Genomic DNA, 18,165 nt, shown 5'->3' with positions numbered 1-18,165 from the left:
ATATAGTACCAAGAATCTCATGATAGAATCCTCATGATAGAACCTCATGATAGAATCTCATCCATCAGTCCAAAAATCAGAGGTCTCAGGACTGTCTCAGGAGAAGCAGACCATAACAATGGATTGGGCACCATTTTTGCCTGTTTAAAAATTTTTTTTTTACTATCTACAACAGATTTTTGTCAAATTAGGTGCCTCCTTAAATGAATGTAACATTTGAGAAACACTTCATCACTTATAAAACTTACAAATACTATTTTATTTAGTTTCCATGGGTGCTTTAGGGGTTTTATAGGCTTGAAAGTCCTGGGAAAGATTGTGTCAATGCTTCTAAGAAAATAGACCTGAAGTAAAGGAGATGTTCAGGGGCGCCTTGGTGTCTCGGTCGATTAAGTATCTGACTTTGGCTCACATCATGATCTCATGGTTCGTGGGTTTGAGCTCCGCATTGGGCTCTGTGCTGACAGCTCAGAGCCAGGAGCCTGCTTTGGATTCTGTGTCTCCCTCGCTCTCTGCCCCTCTACCGCTTATGTTCTGTCTCTCTCTTTCTCAAAAATAAATAAGTGTTTAAAGAGAGAGAGAGAGAGACAGAGGGGTGTTCATAGCAATGTCTTTGCTAACCAGACCAGTAGATCACATAATGAATTTGTGACACTGCTCTCTATTGATTGGCTCTTAGCATTGACTTTCTCTCCCCTTTTCTCCAGCAGAATAACCAAGTTCACTGCCATTGATTCATTCTTCCCAAGTAATCTGCAGTAAGGAGATGCTAGATTCGGGGAAAATCAGAGGTGAAACCTCTGGCTTTAATTGACCTTTTAATATTCCATCTAAGACATTGAATTACTGATGTGGTTCCTTTGAATCAACATTCCTCAGCTTCAAATTTTGGCAGTAAAAGTGCAGAACTTCAGTGGAAATATGTGGTATGCTGACATCTTCCAGGGTCCGCCTCGCTGTGGTTATTGCTGTTCCAGAACCTTGATAATGCACCCACAGCTCAACAGTGGGCAGCCAGAAAGGCAGGGCCGCTGAGCTATTTGTCAGTCCTTTCTGCAGACCACGTATTTTCTCATTAAGTGTACTTTACTAGAGGGAAATAGACTAGGATTTCTGCTGATGGTTCCTGAGGAAGCGTGCTTCCTGGGGAATAATTTTAAAAGATGAAGAGAAATTATATAACCATTTAGTGGGCCCTACATGTCAACAGACCAGATTTCTTTCTCAGTGGCTGGGTACAGGCCTGTTGTCTGGGGCATACATTTGCTTGTGATATAACATCATGGGGGGTTCCAGCTAGATGTTTTATGGGAAGACAGAAGTTTAAGAAACCCTTAAAGTCAGAACACATTCAAGAGAGTTCTTGTTTTCTTTTTTCCTTTGAATCTTGATTTTTTTTAATTTTATTTTTTATTTTTTAAAATTTACATCCAAATTAGTTAGCATATAGTGCAACAATGATTTCAGGAGTGGATTCCTTAGCGCCCCTTACCCATTTAGCACATCCCCCCCTCCCACAACCCCTCCTGTAACCCTCAGTTTGTTCTCCACATTTATGAGTCTCTTCTGTTTTGTTTCCCTCCCTGTTTTTATGTTATTTTTGTTTCCCTTCCCTTATGTTCATCTGTTTTGTCTCTTAAAGTCCTCATATGAGTGAAGTCATATGATTTTTGTCTTTCTCTGACTGACTAATTTCACTTAGCATAATACCTTCCAGTTCCATTCTACGTAGCTGCAAATGGCAAAATTTCATTCTTTTTGATTGCCGAGTAATACTCCATTGTATATATATATACCACATTTTCTTTATCCATTCATCCATCGATGGACATTTGGGCTCTTTCCATACTTTGGCTATTGTCGATAGTGCTGCTATAAACATCGGGGTGCATGTGTCCCTTCGAAATAGCACACCTGTATTCCATGGATAAATGCCTAGTAGTGCAATTGCTGGGTCGTAGGGTAGTTCTATTTTTAGTTTTTTGAGGAACCTCCATACTGTTTTCCAGAGTGGCTGCACCAGTTTGCATTCCCAAGAGAGTTCTTGTTTTCTTAATGGAAAGAGACATTTAAGGATTATTTCTAGTATAATAGTGATGATGACTGATTTATCTGAATTAAATATTGGTGATTATGAAACTTCTCTGAGAAAAATTCCATGAGAAATTGCCAAGGACTTAATGGTTAATTGCCAAGGTCTTAACCAGGGAGGCTAATTGTAACTGCAGGAGTTACTGTCAAAGAGAAAGCGTAAGCCTAGGTCAACCCCAGTGCTTAGAAATAACATGTTTGCCCTGAGTGTTGTGTAATTCAAAAACGAGGAATCAGAATTTTCTTTCTATAAAAAATAATGTCTTCATGCTGCACTCAGCCTGTCTACTTTTCCTCATGCTTCCTCAGGCTTTTCTCATGTTATTTCCCAACATGCACCTTCCACTTTCATACGATTCCCAAGTACACCTTCCTTGCCTGTCTCTACTTTGAGTTTAAACGTGGGCTCTTTTAACGGAGCAGCCAATGGACTTGGACAGCAAGGGGCGCTTGCTTCTCCCACCTTCGTGCTCCTCTTATTTAAGTACTGTCTGCCCTTTGGGGGTCCAGGTCTAGTGTCCCTGTGTTCCATTGAAACTGCCTCAGTTATTCCAGCCGACCCCTCTGAGCTCATTGGCACATCAAGTGAGTACCACATTGTTCAATATGGAGTTATTTCCTACCTGGTGACTTTTCTCCTAGTAGAGTATAACCTTTGCAGTTCATTCTATGCTTAATAGAGTTCATTCTATGCTTTATAAATTTTACAATAGCTAGTACAAAGTGAACACGTTGATCCTCAGTAAATATGTGGTCATTAGTTGATCGAAACCAGTGTGATTCCTGCCCCTCCCTCCCCCTTCTTCCAAATTATAGCAGCAGCTGAAGGTCTCTTGCATTAAATAGCTGTTGCAATGCTTTCATGTTTTCCTCGTCGCCCATTCGAGAGTCACATTCTAATTTAGTAAAGAAACACACCATGTCCAGTAAACCTCATTTCTTTCTTAAGGGGGAACTTGAATATCACTCAACTTGCTGAGTCATCTTGGATTTGACTTCTCTGATCTGTAGTTTCCTCATCTCTGAAAATGAGAAGTCATGTCTTTGGCCGTCTGCCTCTGGCAGTTTCATTGAGAAAGCGCACATGTCTGAAGATAGCTGGTATTAGCTGCTGCCTCTGGGGTGATAGAGGTGCTTTTATCGCCTATGCTATGCTTCACTGTGCACAGGGAACTTGGGAGGACCTGGTAGACGTATTAGCAGTTTCCAATTTTTACTTACCAGTATGTTGTGAATACTGGTTTTCTAAAACACCTTCCTAGTGTAGGTCTGAGAGCAATTCACAGTTTTGTTTTGTATTGTTCATTTATTTCCAGAGTCGATGATTCAAGGAACTCCTTGTTTACCTTGTAGAGTTTGACCCAAACCAGATGATAGTGACTTAGTTTCATGGTGAAACTTTTTGAATGTGTTGAAGTAGAGGCTTTGACATATCTGCTGGGTGAAACGGGATGGGATTTCCATCCTTACGGCAGGAAGTTAAAACAGGTCCGCCCATCCCTTGCAAATTGCCGTAAATGATAGTAGAACTTGGATCTGGCTAAAAGCATTCGTGAATTTTGTTGCATTGATGGCTACTGATGTTGCATTGCTTGTAGAGAATTGCCCAGATCAAAACCCACGTCTCAGGAACTGGGATCCAGGACAAGACTCTGCCAAGCAAGTTGTTATCAAGGAGGGAGATATGTTCCGTCTGACGTCAGATGCCACGGTGAATTCTGTAGTCATTCAGGATGGAGGTAAAGAAAGGTCCCTGCCTATGGTAGCCGTGAGGTTACCCCTTCCTTTGATGTTTTTAAATTTTTTTTAAATGTTTATTTTTGACACAGAGAGAGAGACAGAGCATGAGCTGGGGGGCGGGGGGGCAGGGGGACGACAGAGAGAGAGGGAGACACAGAATCGGAAGCAGGCTCCAGGCTCTGAGCTGTCAGCAGAGAGCCCGATGCGGGGCTCAAACTCACAGACCGCCAGATCATGACCTGAGCCGAAGTCGGACGCTCAGCTGACTGAGCCACCCAGGTACCCCAAAACAGGCTTAATTTTCTAAACAGACTGGTAATGAATTTTTTTTCCCAACTCAATTGCAGAAGAGTTTTGCTAATCCTGCAGTAACTGCCTTAAAGTAAACTCTATTTCTCTGTATGCCAGAGAGATGTTTCAGAGGTTGGCTTACACTAGTGTTGTTCCTTGCAGGATTGCTTGTATTTGGGGATGATAAAGATGGATCCAGAAATATTACTTTGAGGACTCGTTACATCCTGATCAAGGATGGTGGGGCGCTTCATATTGGAGCAGAAAAATGCCGCTATAAATCCAAAGCGACAATTGCCTTGTATGGCAAGTCAGATGAAGGTGAAAGTATGCCAACATTTGGCAAAAAATTTATTGGTGTGGAAGCTGGCGGGACACTGGAGATCCACGGGGCGCAGACAGTATCGTGGACGTTGTTGGCGAGAACTCTGCATTCCTCGGGCTTGACCTTTGGGTCGTATGCCTTTGAAAAGGACTTTTCTAGAGGCCTCAATGTGAGGATCATCGACCAAGACACGGCCAAAATTTTGGAAAGTGAGAAGTTTGATACCCACGAATACCACAATGAGAGTAGACGGCTTCAGGAACTTCTGAGAATCCAGGATCCAGGCCGGATTGTTGCTATCGCCGTTGGAGATTCGGCAGCCAAGAGCCTCTTACAAGGAACCATACAAATGATCCAGGACCGGCTGGGAAGTAAGCTCATCCAGGGACTGGGCTACAGGTGGGCATACCTTTTACTTTCCCTCCCAGCTATGCGTTTGAGTCTGTTATCTGTGTGACAGGACAGGGGGCTGGAGAAAGGGACACATCACTCCATAGACTGTCTCCAGTCGTCAGAATGGCAGCTACCGTTTCCAGGTCTGGTTACCTCGTGCTGTGAAACGACGGGATGGAGGACGGGACGCTGGTTAGCAAAGCTCTCTTCTTGGCTTTGGTTTATGAAGCACTTTGTGAACCGTAGCACCAGGCTTGTGAAAAGTTAGGTACGGAAATGTGGTACTGAGAACTTGGCAGGCAGTTCAAGGCCAGTTTACTTCCCTCTTTCGTTACCTTTTGAAAACCACATGAAACTCAGGCTCGTTGGGGCCCCGATCCCACGCTGAGGTGTGAAAGTTATCTGAAAAGCCTGTGGAACACGCACGGTTTTCTGTTTCTTTTTCTGGACTCCTCTGCACGCTGGTTTGAGTCCGTCGGCTTGATTGGCGCAGGCCTGTGGAGCCCTGGCACGTGTGAGAGAGCGACAAGCTGGAGGGGCCTGGAAGCCCATCCGTGAGCAGGATTCATTTCTCCTGCCGATGGCTCTCGTGCCGTGCTCTGGTTACCGTGACTTCCTAACGCAGCCCCGAGTCTGGGGGAAGTAGCTGGCTCCGCTTTCAATTCAAAAAACGGAAGTTTTAATCCTGCTTACTGTTCTTAGTGAAGTTGGAGAGTATCTGCTGTGAAAAGTTAAGAAGGCTTTAAAACTCACATGTTGACATGATCTGGTTATTTTTTCCTTGGATGGTTGAGTGATACAGTTATTATTTTCCTTTGATTGGGTGTTGGAATGGGATATTATCTGTAGAATTTCTAGACAAAGTTAAAGAAGACGAAATTAAAGAAGAAAAGTGTGTGTAATGCTTTTTAAAAACAACTTAATGCTTATTTATTTATTTAAATATGAATTTTATTGTCAAATTGGTTTCCATACGACACCCAGTGCTCATCCCCACAGGTGCCCTCCTCAATACCCATCACCCACTTTCCCCTCCCTTCCACCCCCCATCAGCCGTCAGTTTATTTATTTTTGAGAGAGAGAAAGTGAGCGTGCGTGAGCGGGATAGGGGCAGAGAGAATCCCAAGCAGACTCCGTGCCCAGAGCAGTGCCTGGTGTGGGGCTTGATCCTGTGACCCTGGGATCATGACCTGAGCCGATATGAAGAGTCGAATGCTCAACCCCAGCATCCCTGGTGCCCCTGTAATGCTTTTTAAATCCCTTTTATTCACCCAGGGAATATTGAGATGCCGAGTACTGGGTACCTACAGGTGCTTAGATGAAAGAACACAGCCTCAGAGCCCTCGTTCAATCCAGTGGAGAAACACACCAAACTAGACAGTGAGACCCTTGCTGGCAGGCTGTAATGGGAGCGTAAAATAGAGGGAGCCCCCAGATCGGCCTGGGGAATCTGGGGAGGCTTCCCAAAGGTGAGACACCTGAGAGGAGTGTAGGAGGATGCTGTGTAGGCAGTGGGAGGTGGAGAAGAGCAGGAGGTGGGTTTTTGAAAAAATTATGCTTTTAAATATAATACACATGCAGAAAAGTGCCAAAAAACAGGAATGCAGAGTTTAATGACTTATCACAATGTGATACCTGGATAGCCACCCACCAGGTCAGAAATAGAACAACTGCCAGTGGCCTGGCAGTGCCCTTGCTGTTTCCTCCTTTTCACCAATCACTCTCTCTGTTCACCAAAGGTCACCATGCATCTGAATTTGTGGAGAATATGAAAGTTTAGGTTTGCCTCTTTCTGGGCTTCATATAATATATATTAAAAAAAATTTTTTTAATGCTTATTTATTTCTGAGAGAGAGAGAGACACAGAGCATGAGCAGGGGAGGGGCAGAGAGAGGAGACACAGAATCGGAAGCAGGCTCCAGGCTCTGAGCTGTCAGCACAGAGCCCAGCCTGGGCCTCGGACCCACAAACCATGAGATCATGACCCAAGCTGAAGTCGTATGCCCAATTGACTGAGCCACCCAAATGCCCCAATATATATATTTTTAAATTTGTTTATTTATTTTGAGAGATGGAGAGAAAGAGAGAGAGCAGGGGAGGGCAGAGAGAAGAGACAGAGAATCCCAAGCAGGTTCCGAGATGTCAGTGCAGAGCCCGATGCTGGGCTCAATCCGACGAACTGTGAGATCGTGACCTGAGCCAAAGTCAAGAGTCAGACACTCAACGGACTGAGCCACCTAGGTGCCCCTGGACTTCATACAAATGCAAGCAGACAATGTATCATCTTCTGCATCTGGCTTCTTTGCTCAACTCTATGTTCCTGAGTGTTATGTATGCCTGTACTACAGTGTATTCACTGCTGGACATCTGGGAGGTTTTCCACTTTGAACCTCTGCGATAAAAAGTGCTTCTCCAAATGTTCTTTTATCCATCTCTTGAAACCCATGTGTATATATTTCTGTAACTTCTAGACCTAGCAGTGGAAACATGATCTTTTGCAAAGTTAGACACCTGCTTGTTTCATTACCCATTAATGCCAGGATGACAACTTCTGTTTCTTTACTCCATTGTTTCTCTGGATTTGTGTGGTCATTAGCTATGAATATTGCATTTGACCTTTTTTTGTTTCCTTTCCCTCCTGGTTTCTAAATTCCCCTTAAAATAGTGCTGCTGATTTGACAGAGGGATTTGGGTTGTGATCCTTTGCCAGTGTTCCATTGCTTTGACATTATCTCCAATGCACATAAGCATACGCCTTTGAAGATAATGTTCTGGTGCGCTGAAATTTTCCTCAAGTGGAGGAGGGAAGTAGGAGTGTTTTGGAGATAATGTCAGTAGAATAGAGCATTGTTTTATAGTTGCTGAGGCAGTTCTGGTGAATAAAGGGAGTCTCTGATATTTCTTCTCCTTTCCTCTCACATAGGAGATAATAAATTGAAACATTCTGCATTTGATTCCTTGTGCAGTGTCAAGGAATATAAATAGAGCTATAAAGCATAGTCAGCTGAAAAGTAGCTAATCCATGCCAGGGCAGGTGTGGAATTTATAAGGATGTAGGCATGCTTTGGTTGACTTTTATCTGTGAGTATCCAGCCATCTGTCTGACATAGATTACATTCCATACACACACACACACACACACACAAACACACACACACACACACACACACACATTTTCACCCCCCGGCCCCCAGAGTAGGAAATTGACATTTTTCTTTCTGTGTTTTAAACCTGGAGTCTTAAGGCACATTTTTTGGCTTTTTGTCTTTGTTCTTTTTTTATTTTGGCCACAAGTCTGAGCAAGTCCCTGGAATGTTTATTACAGAAACAAAATGAAATTAAATGGAATTTTCAAACACAGTTGCTTTCAACAAAGAGATGTAAAAATGTAAATCTGTTGGAGAGTGATTATACAACTTGGATTTAAGCCTATTAAGACACCAGTAACCTATTGGTTCTCAGTTTTGCACTCCTGAGATTTTTATTTTTAATTTTTAAATGTTTAAGGGGCACCTGGGTGGCTCATCAGTTAAGCATCCAACTTCGGCTCAGGTCATAATCTCAAGGTTTGTGACTTTGAGCCCTGCATCGGGCTCTGTGCTGACAGCTCAAGGGCCTGGAGCCTGCTTCGGATTCTGTGTCTCCCTCTCTCTCTGGTTCTCTCCTGCTCATGCTCTGTGTCTTTGTCTCTCAAAAATAATAAATAAACATTAAAAAAATTTTAAATGTTTATTCATTTTTAAAGGAGAGAGAGACAAGTGTGAGTAGGGGAGGGGCAGAGAGATTGGGAGACAGAATCCGGAGCAGGCTCCAGGCTCTGAGCTGTGAGCACAGAGCCCAACGCGGGGCTTGAACCCACAAGCTGTGAGATCATGACCTGAGCCAAAGTCGGACGCCCAACTCACTGAGCCACCCAGGGGCCCCTGCACTCCTGAAATTTTTTTTTTTTTTTTTAAATTTTTTTTTTTCAACGTTTTTTATTTATTTTTGGGACAGAGAGAGACAGAGCATGAACGGGGGAGGGGCAGAGAGAGAGGGAGACACAGAATCGGAAACAGGCTCCAGGCTCCGAGCCATCAGCCCAGAGCCTGACGCGGGGCTCGAACTCACGGACCGCGAGATCGTGACCTGGCTGAAGTCGGACGCTTAACCGACTGCGCCACCCAGGCGCCCCTCCTGAAATTTTTAAAAATCCCATGCCCAGGGCCCACCTAGAAATTTTTACATCAGAATCTCTGAAGGATGGGCCCCCCCACCCCCTACTCCCCGCCAGGCATTTGATGTGCAGTCAGGGTTGGTGACTAACTCAGGGGTTCCCAATGTGGTCCCCAGACCAGCAGCTTTAACATCACCTTGGCACTTGATAGAAATGCAAATTCTTGAGGGATGCCCGGGTGGCTCAGTCAGTAGAGCTTCTGGCTTTGGCTTAGGTCATGATCTCATGGTTCATGAATTTGAGCCCTCCATCAGGCTCCCTGCTGTCAGCTCAGAGCCTGCTTCCATGCAAATGCTCTGGCCCAACCCCAAGCAATCTGAGAGTGGGGCCTGGCAATCTGGTTTGACACACTCTGGGTGTTCTGATGCACATCAAAGTGTGAGAACCACTCTCCAACTTAGTGTTTCTCAAGTCTGGTTGCACATCCCAATCGCCTGGGAAACTTTAACAAACCTAATAAGGCCACGCCCCACCTGGAGAGATGATGATGTCATCAGTCTGGGCTGGGTCTGAGCACGGATGGACTCCTAAATCTCCCAGGTGCCTCTATTATGCAGCCAGATTTGAGAACATTGCCGAGAGTTCAAAAGACAGCAGGCGATACTCATTTTATTGTTCATTTTTCTTTTCTGTCTTTTTGAAGTTTTCATTTAAATTCCAGTTAGTTAACATTCAGTGTAATATTAGCTTCAGGTGCACAATATAGTGATTCTGCACTTCCATACATTACCCAGCAGCGCTCATCACTGTAAGTGTGCTGTTTAACCCCAATCATTGATTTCACTCATCCCCCCACCCACCTCCCTCTGGTAATCATCAGTTCATTCTCGGTAGTTAAGAGTCTGTCTCTTGGCGTGCCTCTCTCTAGTTTTTCCCCTATGTTCGTTTTGTTTTTCAAATTCCACATATGAGTGAAATCATATGATATTTGTCTTTCTTTAACTGACTTATTTCACTTAGCGTAATACTCTCTAGGGGCATCTAGAGTTCAATTGGTTGAGTGTCCCACTTTTGATTTTGGCCCAGATCATGGTCCCAAGGTTGTCTAATTGAGCCCAGTGTTGGGCTCTGCGCTGAGTGCGGAGCCTACTTAAGATTCTGTCTCTCCTTCTGCCCCTCTCCCCTGCTCACGCATATGCACACTCTCTCTCTAAAAAATAAAAATAAATAAATAAATAAGCAAACAAAACTCTTTAAAAAATACTCTCTAGCTCCATCCGTGTCATTGCAAATGCCAAAATTTCATTCTTTTTAATGACTGAGTAATATTCCATTGTGTGTTTTTGTGTGTGTGTGTGTGTGTGTGTGTGTACATATATATATATACCAAATCTTTATCCATTCATCAGTCATTAGACAGCTGGGCTGTTTCCGTAATATGGCTGTCGTAGATAATGCTGCGATAAATATCAGGGTGCCTGCAATACACATTTTAAAAGAAGGGAAATACATGGGTTTGTGCCCAGAATGATGTGTCAAATGGGTGTGTATTGAGGAGGGAAGACAGTGATTAATCTTAGTGCCAGTCATTGGTATTTCACCTGTTACAGAGCTAGACAAACAAGGGTTTAAAGTCCAGGTGCATTTCCTTCTGTGAAGTCGGTTACTTCAGTCAAGGTTTAGACTTACAACCTCATGGTAAAAGAAGTAGAGGGATTGATACAAATGAAATACAAGCATTTAGCAGCACCTGACATAACACGTGTGTCAGGGATCTGGACTGGTACCATGACAAATAAGGCTCATGGTGTTTTTCCTTCTAGGCAAGCATGGGCTTTGGTTGGTGTCATTGATGGTGGAAGTGCTTCTTGCAATGAATCTGTGAGGAACTATGAAAATCACAGCAGTGGAGGGAAGGCTCTTGCCCAAAGAGAATTTTATACTGTGGATGGTCAGAAGTTCACTGTGACGGCTTACAGTGAATGGATCGAAGGTAAGCAAGTACAGTTTAGACTAAGACATTGGTAAGTATTGTGAAAGACTGTTTGGGTTTGGTTTTTGGTTTTTAGGTGGTATTGTATTCGAAGGAGAGTCTGATTAGGTTTCTCAACTGACTGAAGATGAAACCTATGGTTTCCCTACTGTGTTTGATCAAGAACTCAAGAGTTCTCGCTGGATGGGAGAACGCCCTGTTCTAGTGCTCCACTCCCACCTGGACTTTGTTCTTGATTCTTGAGTCATAAGGTGTGGTTAACCATTGGAAATGGATTTGTTGGGGCGCCTGGGTGACTCAGTCAGTTAGCGTCCAAAGTCTTGATTTCAGCTCAAGTCATGATCCCACGGTTTATGAGATCGAGCCCCATGTTGGGCTCTGCACTGACAGTGCGGAGCCTGCTTGGGATTCTCTCTCTTCTTCGCTCTCTGCCTCTCCCTACCTCTCTCTCTATCTCTCTCTCTCTCTCTCTCTCTCTCTCTCTCTCTCTTTCAAAATAAATAAATATAAATAAGTAAACATTAAAAACAAACAAACAAAAAGAAATGGATTTGTCTCCTGGATTTGGTACCAGTTGGACCAATCTAAATGTGACAGGGTGAGCTGCCTTCGGTTGTGCTCTGTGACAGTGAATGTGATTTTGTACTTTGGATCTTCTCTTCATGTAGACATGACAACAAATATTACTTTTAGACACAGGCTGTACAAACAAACCTCCCGTTTCCTTAGCAGTTATTCCTTGATCCAACTAATACGTATGTCTTACAAATAGATCAGAAAACACAGAAAAGTACAAAGTAAAAATTAAGCTTTAATTCTGTCATTCAGAGATGATTATTTTTGTGCACATAATCTAGTAATTTTTATCTTGTATATATTTTCTTCTCTAGTGTTCATTTTGTTTTAACCTGTTTCCCTCTCTTTAAATAACATTTTATTCAGTTATCTTAAGTCTTTACATTTTCTTTAACATGATTTATATTTGAATCCACCTTTTAGAAGAAGTATAATTTATTAAATAATGCCTAGCACTGGGTGTTTTGGGTACTCCTGACTTGTTTCTTTAAGGATGTTTATTTACTGGGGCTCCTGGGTGGCTCAGTCGGTTGAGTGTTTGACTTTGGCCCAGGTCATGATCTCCCGGTTTGCGAGTTCAAGCCCTGTGTCCGACTCTGTGCTGACAGCTCAGAGCCTGGAGCCTGCTTCGGATTCAGTGTCTCCCCTCCCCCCCGTCTGTCCCTCAAAAGTAAACATTAAAAAAAAAAAGGGTGTTTACTTACCTATGTCGCTGCCAGATTTTTTGGCGCCCAGTATGGATTGGCAGCCTCTTGTACTTGCCCTCGGCCTTTCTTTTCCAACCAAATAGTATGCCGAAATTAACATGACATGAGTAATTCAGAAGTGCATTATTACCCATAAAGGTTTATTTTAGGGCTCACGCCTCTGTTTTGAGCAGCAATGTAGCAAAATGTTTACTTAGATGGATTTCTGCAGACAGAATGCCTGGGTTCATCATCCAGCTCTTTCCCTTATTGTGTGACTTTAACTTCCTAATCTTCGGTTTCCTCATCTCAAAAGTGGGGATAATAAGAGAAACGACCACATAGGGCCGCTGTGAATATCACGATGTGAAGGATGTGAAGTTCTTCGCACAGCGTGCATAATTAGCATACGGTTTTAGCTCTTTTAACGGCGATCCATACATGACTTGGGTTATAACCATGTATCTTGTATCTTTGTAATTAAAGGGAGAAAGTCTTTTGCTCTAAAATAAACAGGTAAATAGAGTTCCTGGTATGTAACAGAGACTTTGACTGTTGCTTCTAAGCGGCCTTCCGGGTCTGGGGTGAGGAAATGGTAGCTGTTACGGATGATGATGCAAGAATCGAGCCTCAGCTTTCTGCCTCCAAGACTACTTTTCTTTTTCTTTTTTAAGCTTATTTATTTATTTCAAGACAGAGAGAGAGAGTGGGGAGGGGCAGAGAGAGGGAGAGAGGGAGAGAGGGATCCCAAGCGGGCTCCCCACTGTCAGCATGGAGCCCGATGTGGGGCTTGATTCCACAAACCATGAGATCATGACCTGAGCTCAAACCAAGAGTCAGACCAAGAGTCAGATGCTTAACCGACTGAGCCACCCAGGTTCCCCAAGACTACTGCTTTCTACCCCATCATGGTTGCCTCCGGCAAAAAGCATAGGTGGATGAGAAGCATTTCTTAGCAAGAATTTGAACCTGCATGAAGGGTTTAGTGGAAACGCTTCCAGTGAGAGTTCATGCAGAGGATAATTACTGACAAACCTCGAGTCAACATTTCCTCTGTGGAAAATTTTGTTTTCGTTTCCACATTCTCAGTGACTACTCATTTCTGGAAGAGGGTACATTCTAGCTATCGTAGGATATTGAGGCCCGTGTTTGCAATGACTCTTACTTTCTGGAAGAGGTGGAAATTCTCTCCAGGAAGCAAGAAGGATGAGCATATTTCCTCCCTTATTTCCAATTCACTCGTGTTAATGGGAGGAAATCTTAGGCAGGATTTTCATCTAAAGCTAGGAAAAAGTGAGAAATTATTGAATAATGCAGATCTTTCCCATCTAACTTTCTGACTTTTTTCTTTAAAAACAAATTCTAATGATCTTTTAAGTTGAAATGGATTTGTCTAACAGTCCTCTTTTTTAGAAAGCATTTTTTAAAATTTTGTGTGAAAAAAATTAATGTTTCTTAGTTGTTTTTTAGATAAATTTTTGGGGGTAAAATCTGAAAATTTGGTCAGTGATAATCATTGTTGTTGAGCTTCTTGATTGTCTTTGTGTTTACCCTGCCTGTTGGGATTCTTGGAAAGGCAGAATAATAAAGAAGTTAGGAAACTGGACTCTGGAGTTAAATGAGCATTCATTTGTGGGCTGTACCATTTTTTTAGCTGTTCTCCAGACTCCCTGACTTCTTTCAGATTTCTTCATCTTTAGTACACAAAATGGTTTCTGCCTCTCAAAGTTGTTTATTTTTATTTTTAATTTTTTTCAAGTAGGCTCTATGCCCAATGTGGGCTTGAACTCATGACTCTGATCAGGAGTTGCATGCTGTATTGACTGAGTCAGCCAGCTACCCCTCTCAAAGTTGTTTTGATGAAAGGTTTTTTTTTTAATAATTTTTTAAATGTTTATTTATTTTTGAGAGAGAGAAACAGAGTGTGATGGGGGAGGGACAGAGAGAGGGAGACACAGAATCCTAAGCAGGCTCCAGGCTCTGAGCTGTCAGCACAGAGCATGATCCAGGGCTCGAACTCACAGACCACGAGATCTTGACCCAAGCTAAAGTCAGATGCTTAACCAACTGAGCCACCCAGGCGCCCCAATAAAAGGTTATTTATTATGCGAGTGAAGTCCCAGCGACTATCGGCTGTTATTAGAGTCATTATTACTATTTTTATTTAGACCAAATTACTTTATAGGCTTTAGTATCTGGATGCAAGAAACACATAAAAAAGAAAGCTACTTTACATTTTTTAAGGTACTTTTCTTTTGGTACTTTGCAAAAACAAATGCATGGTATGTTGGCATCTCAAGGAACAGAATCTAAGACTTGTTACGGCCAGGTTGTATCAGGAGAGCTGGCTCAAGATTGTAAGGATGTCTGTAGTATTCCTTGTGCCCTGCCCGAATGTCCCTCTTTTTGATTCCTCTAACTTGAGTAAATAAATGTGTTTCTTCACTCCTGTCATTGACCCATGGTGTCAGTATCTTAAAGTAGCCCCCGAATAGTGTTGTGGTTAACTGGAAGGATGGTTGTGGAGTACAGATACGAGTGCACAGATACCTTTGCGATGCGCTGTTTTTCCTTCTCCACCAGTCGCATGAAGTGGCTTGCATCTAGTGTGTATACATTTGCATTAAATCGACCTTTGGTTTGTGGCAGATTTTATCACAGATGCTTTAGAGCCAGGAAATGCTTCTACACTTGGTTGCATGTAAAAGAGTAAGTTAAGATGTTGGATCAACTTTTCAGGTTTTGTCTGCGTAATTGGGAATCAAGTTTGAGTTTTAAAAGGAGGTATTAGGAGAGATCAGTGATTAGTAGTCCCTGGGTTGTGTAGACTGCATAGTTGATAGAGTCACAGGGAAGGAGCCAAGTTGGACAGGGGATCTATCATGTGACCTCTGGGGGACATTGCAGGTCATAGTGGGAATGTTCATCCCTTCAGCAAAAATCTTTGAGTTTGCAAGAGGAGTGAATACACAGGTGGACGGACTCTGCTGCCTTCACAGATGTAGCTTCCAAAGAAGGGAGCTATTCTTCCATTGGAAAGGTATGGATAACACCAGAGGGAGCACTAGAAGAAGGATACTGGAGAAAGAGGTTGCTTCCAGCAAGGATGTTTGGGAAGTCTTTAAAGATTAGTCTGATCTTGGGGCACCTGACTGGCTCAGTCGGTTGAGCTTGTGGCTCTTGATCTTGGGGTTGTGAGTTCGAGCCCCACGGTGGGTGGAGGTTACTTAAACTTAAAGAAAAAAAAAAAAGAAAAAGATTTGCATGACTTTTGTAAGATGGATAGTATCTTGGTTGGTGAATTAAGAGTGGAAGGACGCTGTAACTGAAGAATGAAGCTTGAGCAAAGGCACAGAAAAGAGAGATTGCCAGAGGCAAGCTTTTATTCTTTTTTTTTTAATGTTTATTTTTTGGGAGAGAGAGAGAGAGAGAGTGTGTGAGCAGGAGAGGAGCAGAGAGAGAGGGAGACACTGAATCCGAAGCAGGCTCCAGGCTCTGAGCTGTCAGCACAAAGCCCGATGCTGGGCTCGAACTCGTGAACTGCGAGATCATGACCTGAGCTGAAACCAAGAGTTGGGCGCTTAACCGACTGAGCCACCCAGACACCCCAGTTTTAGCACTGAGTTGAAGTATAGCAAAAGATCTGGGGATCGAGAGGCTTCTTCAAAATTATAAAAGAAATGGTACCGAAACGTGACATTTTCTGTCTCATCATGGTTCGGGGTGCTGGGGCTCTCTACCCTGGAAGTCAGGGATGTACATGTTCATCTTTTTATTAGTAGTATCTGCGGAATGACTGGCACATGGTTAGCACTGGTGAAATCATACTGACTTGTGTCTGTCTTAACTTTTGATGTGAATCAGTGAGAAAATTGATTTTAGGGGAAAAAATGCCTATGATGTATCATTTTCTTCCTTGCTTTTTCCTTTAGGTGTTTCTCTTTCAGGTTTCCGGGTGGAGGTTGTGGATGGAGTGAAGCTTCATCTGCTGGATGATGTTAGTGGCTGGAAACCTGGAGACCAGATTGTGGTTGCAAGCACAGACTATTCTATGTACCAAGCAGAGGAGTTCACTCTTCTCCCCTGTCCAGAGTGCAGCCGTTTCCAGGTCAAAGTCAAAGGTATCCGACTGCTTAGAATGCTTCTTGGCAAACGCTCTTCTCTTGGCTTTGCATTCCCGGGTCCCCTTCCACCACTCCCATCCCAAGGCATTATCACCATCACCATCATCATCTTGATATCGAAGATCTTAACAGTGGGGTGCTTTGAACACTAGATCCCAGAGGATGTTAGATAAAAAGTATAGTACTCATTGAACAGTAGTGTTGCAGGCAAATTAGTATTTTGTGCTATTTCTTTGTTAAAAAAAAATTATAGATATATTTATATTTATATGTATATGTATATATATAGCAACTACATGGATTGTTTTTTTTTTCTCCAAGATCATATCCAACTTCTTGTTAATTTTCTGCTATCAAATAATAATAATAATGCCAATTATCAACTGATTCATATTTAAATAGAAGTCTTTCTCTTCTTAATTAAAAAAACTAATCTCATGGGGCACCTGAGTGGCTCAGTTGGTTGAACTTTGGACTTCGGCTCAGGTCATGATCTCGCAGTTCGTGGGTTGGAGCCCCACGTCGGGCTCTGTGCTGACAGCTCAGAGCCTGGAGCCTGCTTCACATTCTGTTATCTCCCTCTCTCTTTGCCCCTCCCCTGCTTGTGCTCTGTCTCTCTCTAAAATAAACATTAAAAGAAAATTTTTTAAAAAATCTCATGATTTTTGAGTGCCTACTTCCTTGGCAAAACAAAAACAAAAACATTTCACTAATACTTAAAATAGAACCAAAAAGGTATTTTCGTACACTACATTTTTTAAATCACAGTCTTGACTAATGTTTTTTGAATGAAAGGAATATGCAGTGAGATCCGTATTGTAAGCCATATTTAGGAAGAGGGGCTGACATTTACCAGCCACTTATCCTGAGGCAGGTAATAGGCAAAGCTTGTTCGTGTGTTTCCTTAATTATGGAATTTATTATTCATTTCACTTATTTACATCATTTTCCTTCTGTACTCAAGATTATATACAATTATGATATAAAACAAGAGAGCTTACAGTACCTATTTAATAGGCACACACTCATGGGTAATTTAGAGCTTTCTGGTTTGCTTTAAAAAAAAATAGGATGATTGGCTCACTTGGGACTTGGTCTCTGCTTCACTCAGTGTTGTACTTTTCCTTCTTGACACTATAGAGCATAAGCGGAAAACAAAACCCAAAAAACTATGATACCATCTGGCATTAATTTTGTTTGGAAATTCCCACTCTTGTTAACAAGTCTACATGATAATGAATCTCCCACGATCTTAACTGCTTGATTTATTTGTATTTTTCCTTCCTGAGTTTATGTAATAAAAACATCAGAGAAAAGCTCATTATTAAAGGGTTTCTAGACTTCCAATAAAGGTGGACATTTAAAAGAATGCTTATCAATATTAAAATAAGATATTTTATTTTATGAAATGTTATAAAATCTTGGTAATGTTTGTACTGCTAATGTTTAAATGGATGTTACTTTAGCTTTGAAGTAAAAGCAAAAACAACTTGAGACCCCATTATCAACATCTACAAAACCATTCCTTTTAATCTGGATTCACTATGCATTTCATTCTTCATGTGTCCTCAAGGGATTAGAACTAGAGCATATGGGCAGGAACCAGAGAGAATGAAAGAAAGAGAGAGGGGGTGGATACTTAGGTAGATTCCAGAATATTGGTGCCATCCAGGAGAGGATTAAGCTCCTTGTCTGTGTGTGGTTTTGACACTGAGGATCTTTAAAAGCCTTGCTTCCTTATATTCTGTGGTTAGAGGACTGTCTTTTTGATATGTTTCCTGTTTTCTTTT

The 18,165-nt window shown here is 42.3% G+C and overlaps 1 protein-coding gene across 3 annotated transcripts in view; it reads left to right on the top strand.

The window, feature by feature from the left end:
• The window catches only part of CEMIP2 (cell migration inducing hyaluronidase 2), an 85,936-nt gene that overhangs the window by 21,918 nt on the left and 45,853 nt on the right, over positions 1-18,165 (top strand). For all 3 annotated transcript variants that reach the window (XM_053907806.1, XM_053907804.1, XM_053907807.1), the window contains exons 3-6: positions 3,690-3,830; positions 4,285-4,846; positions 10,820-10,989; positions 16,184-16,372. In XM_053907806.1, the coding sequence (XP_053763781.1) occupies positions 3,690-3,830; positions 4,285-4,846; positions 10,820-10,989; positions 16,184-16,372 (1,062 nt within the window). The remainder of the gene's footprint in view (positions 1-3,689; positions 3,831-4,284; positions 4,847-10,819; positions 10,990-16,183; positions 16,373-18,165) is intronic.

This window comes from Panthera pardus, unplaced genomic scaffold (genome assembly GCF_024362965.1).
Source record: "Panthera pardus isolate Hobbes unplaced genomic scaffold, ASM2436296v1 HiC_scaffold_20, whole genome shotgun sequence".
Taxonomy (NCBI): domain Eukaryota; kingdom Metazoa; phylum Chordata; class Mammalia; order Carnivora; family Felidae; genus Panthera; species Panthera pardus.
The sequence above is the reverse complement of the archived record's forward strand: the minus strand, read 5'-3'. Positions and strand labels throughout refer to the sequence as shown.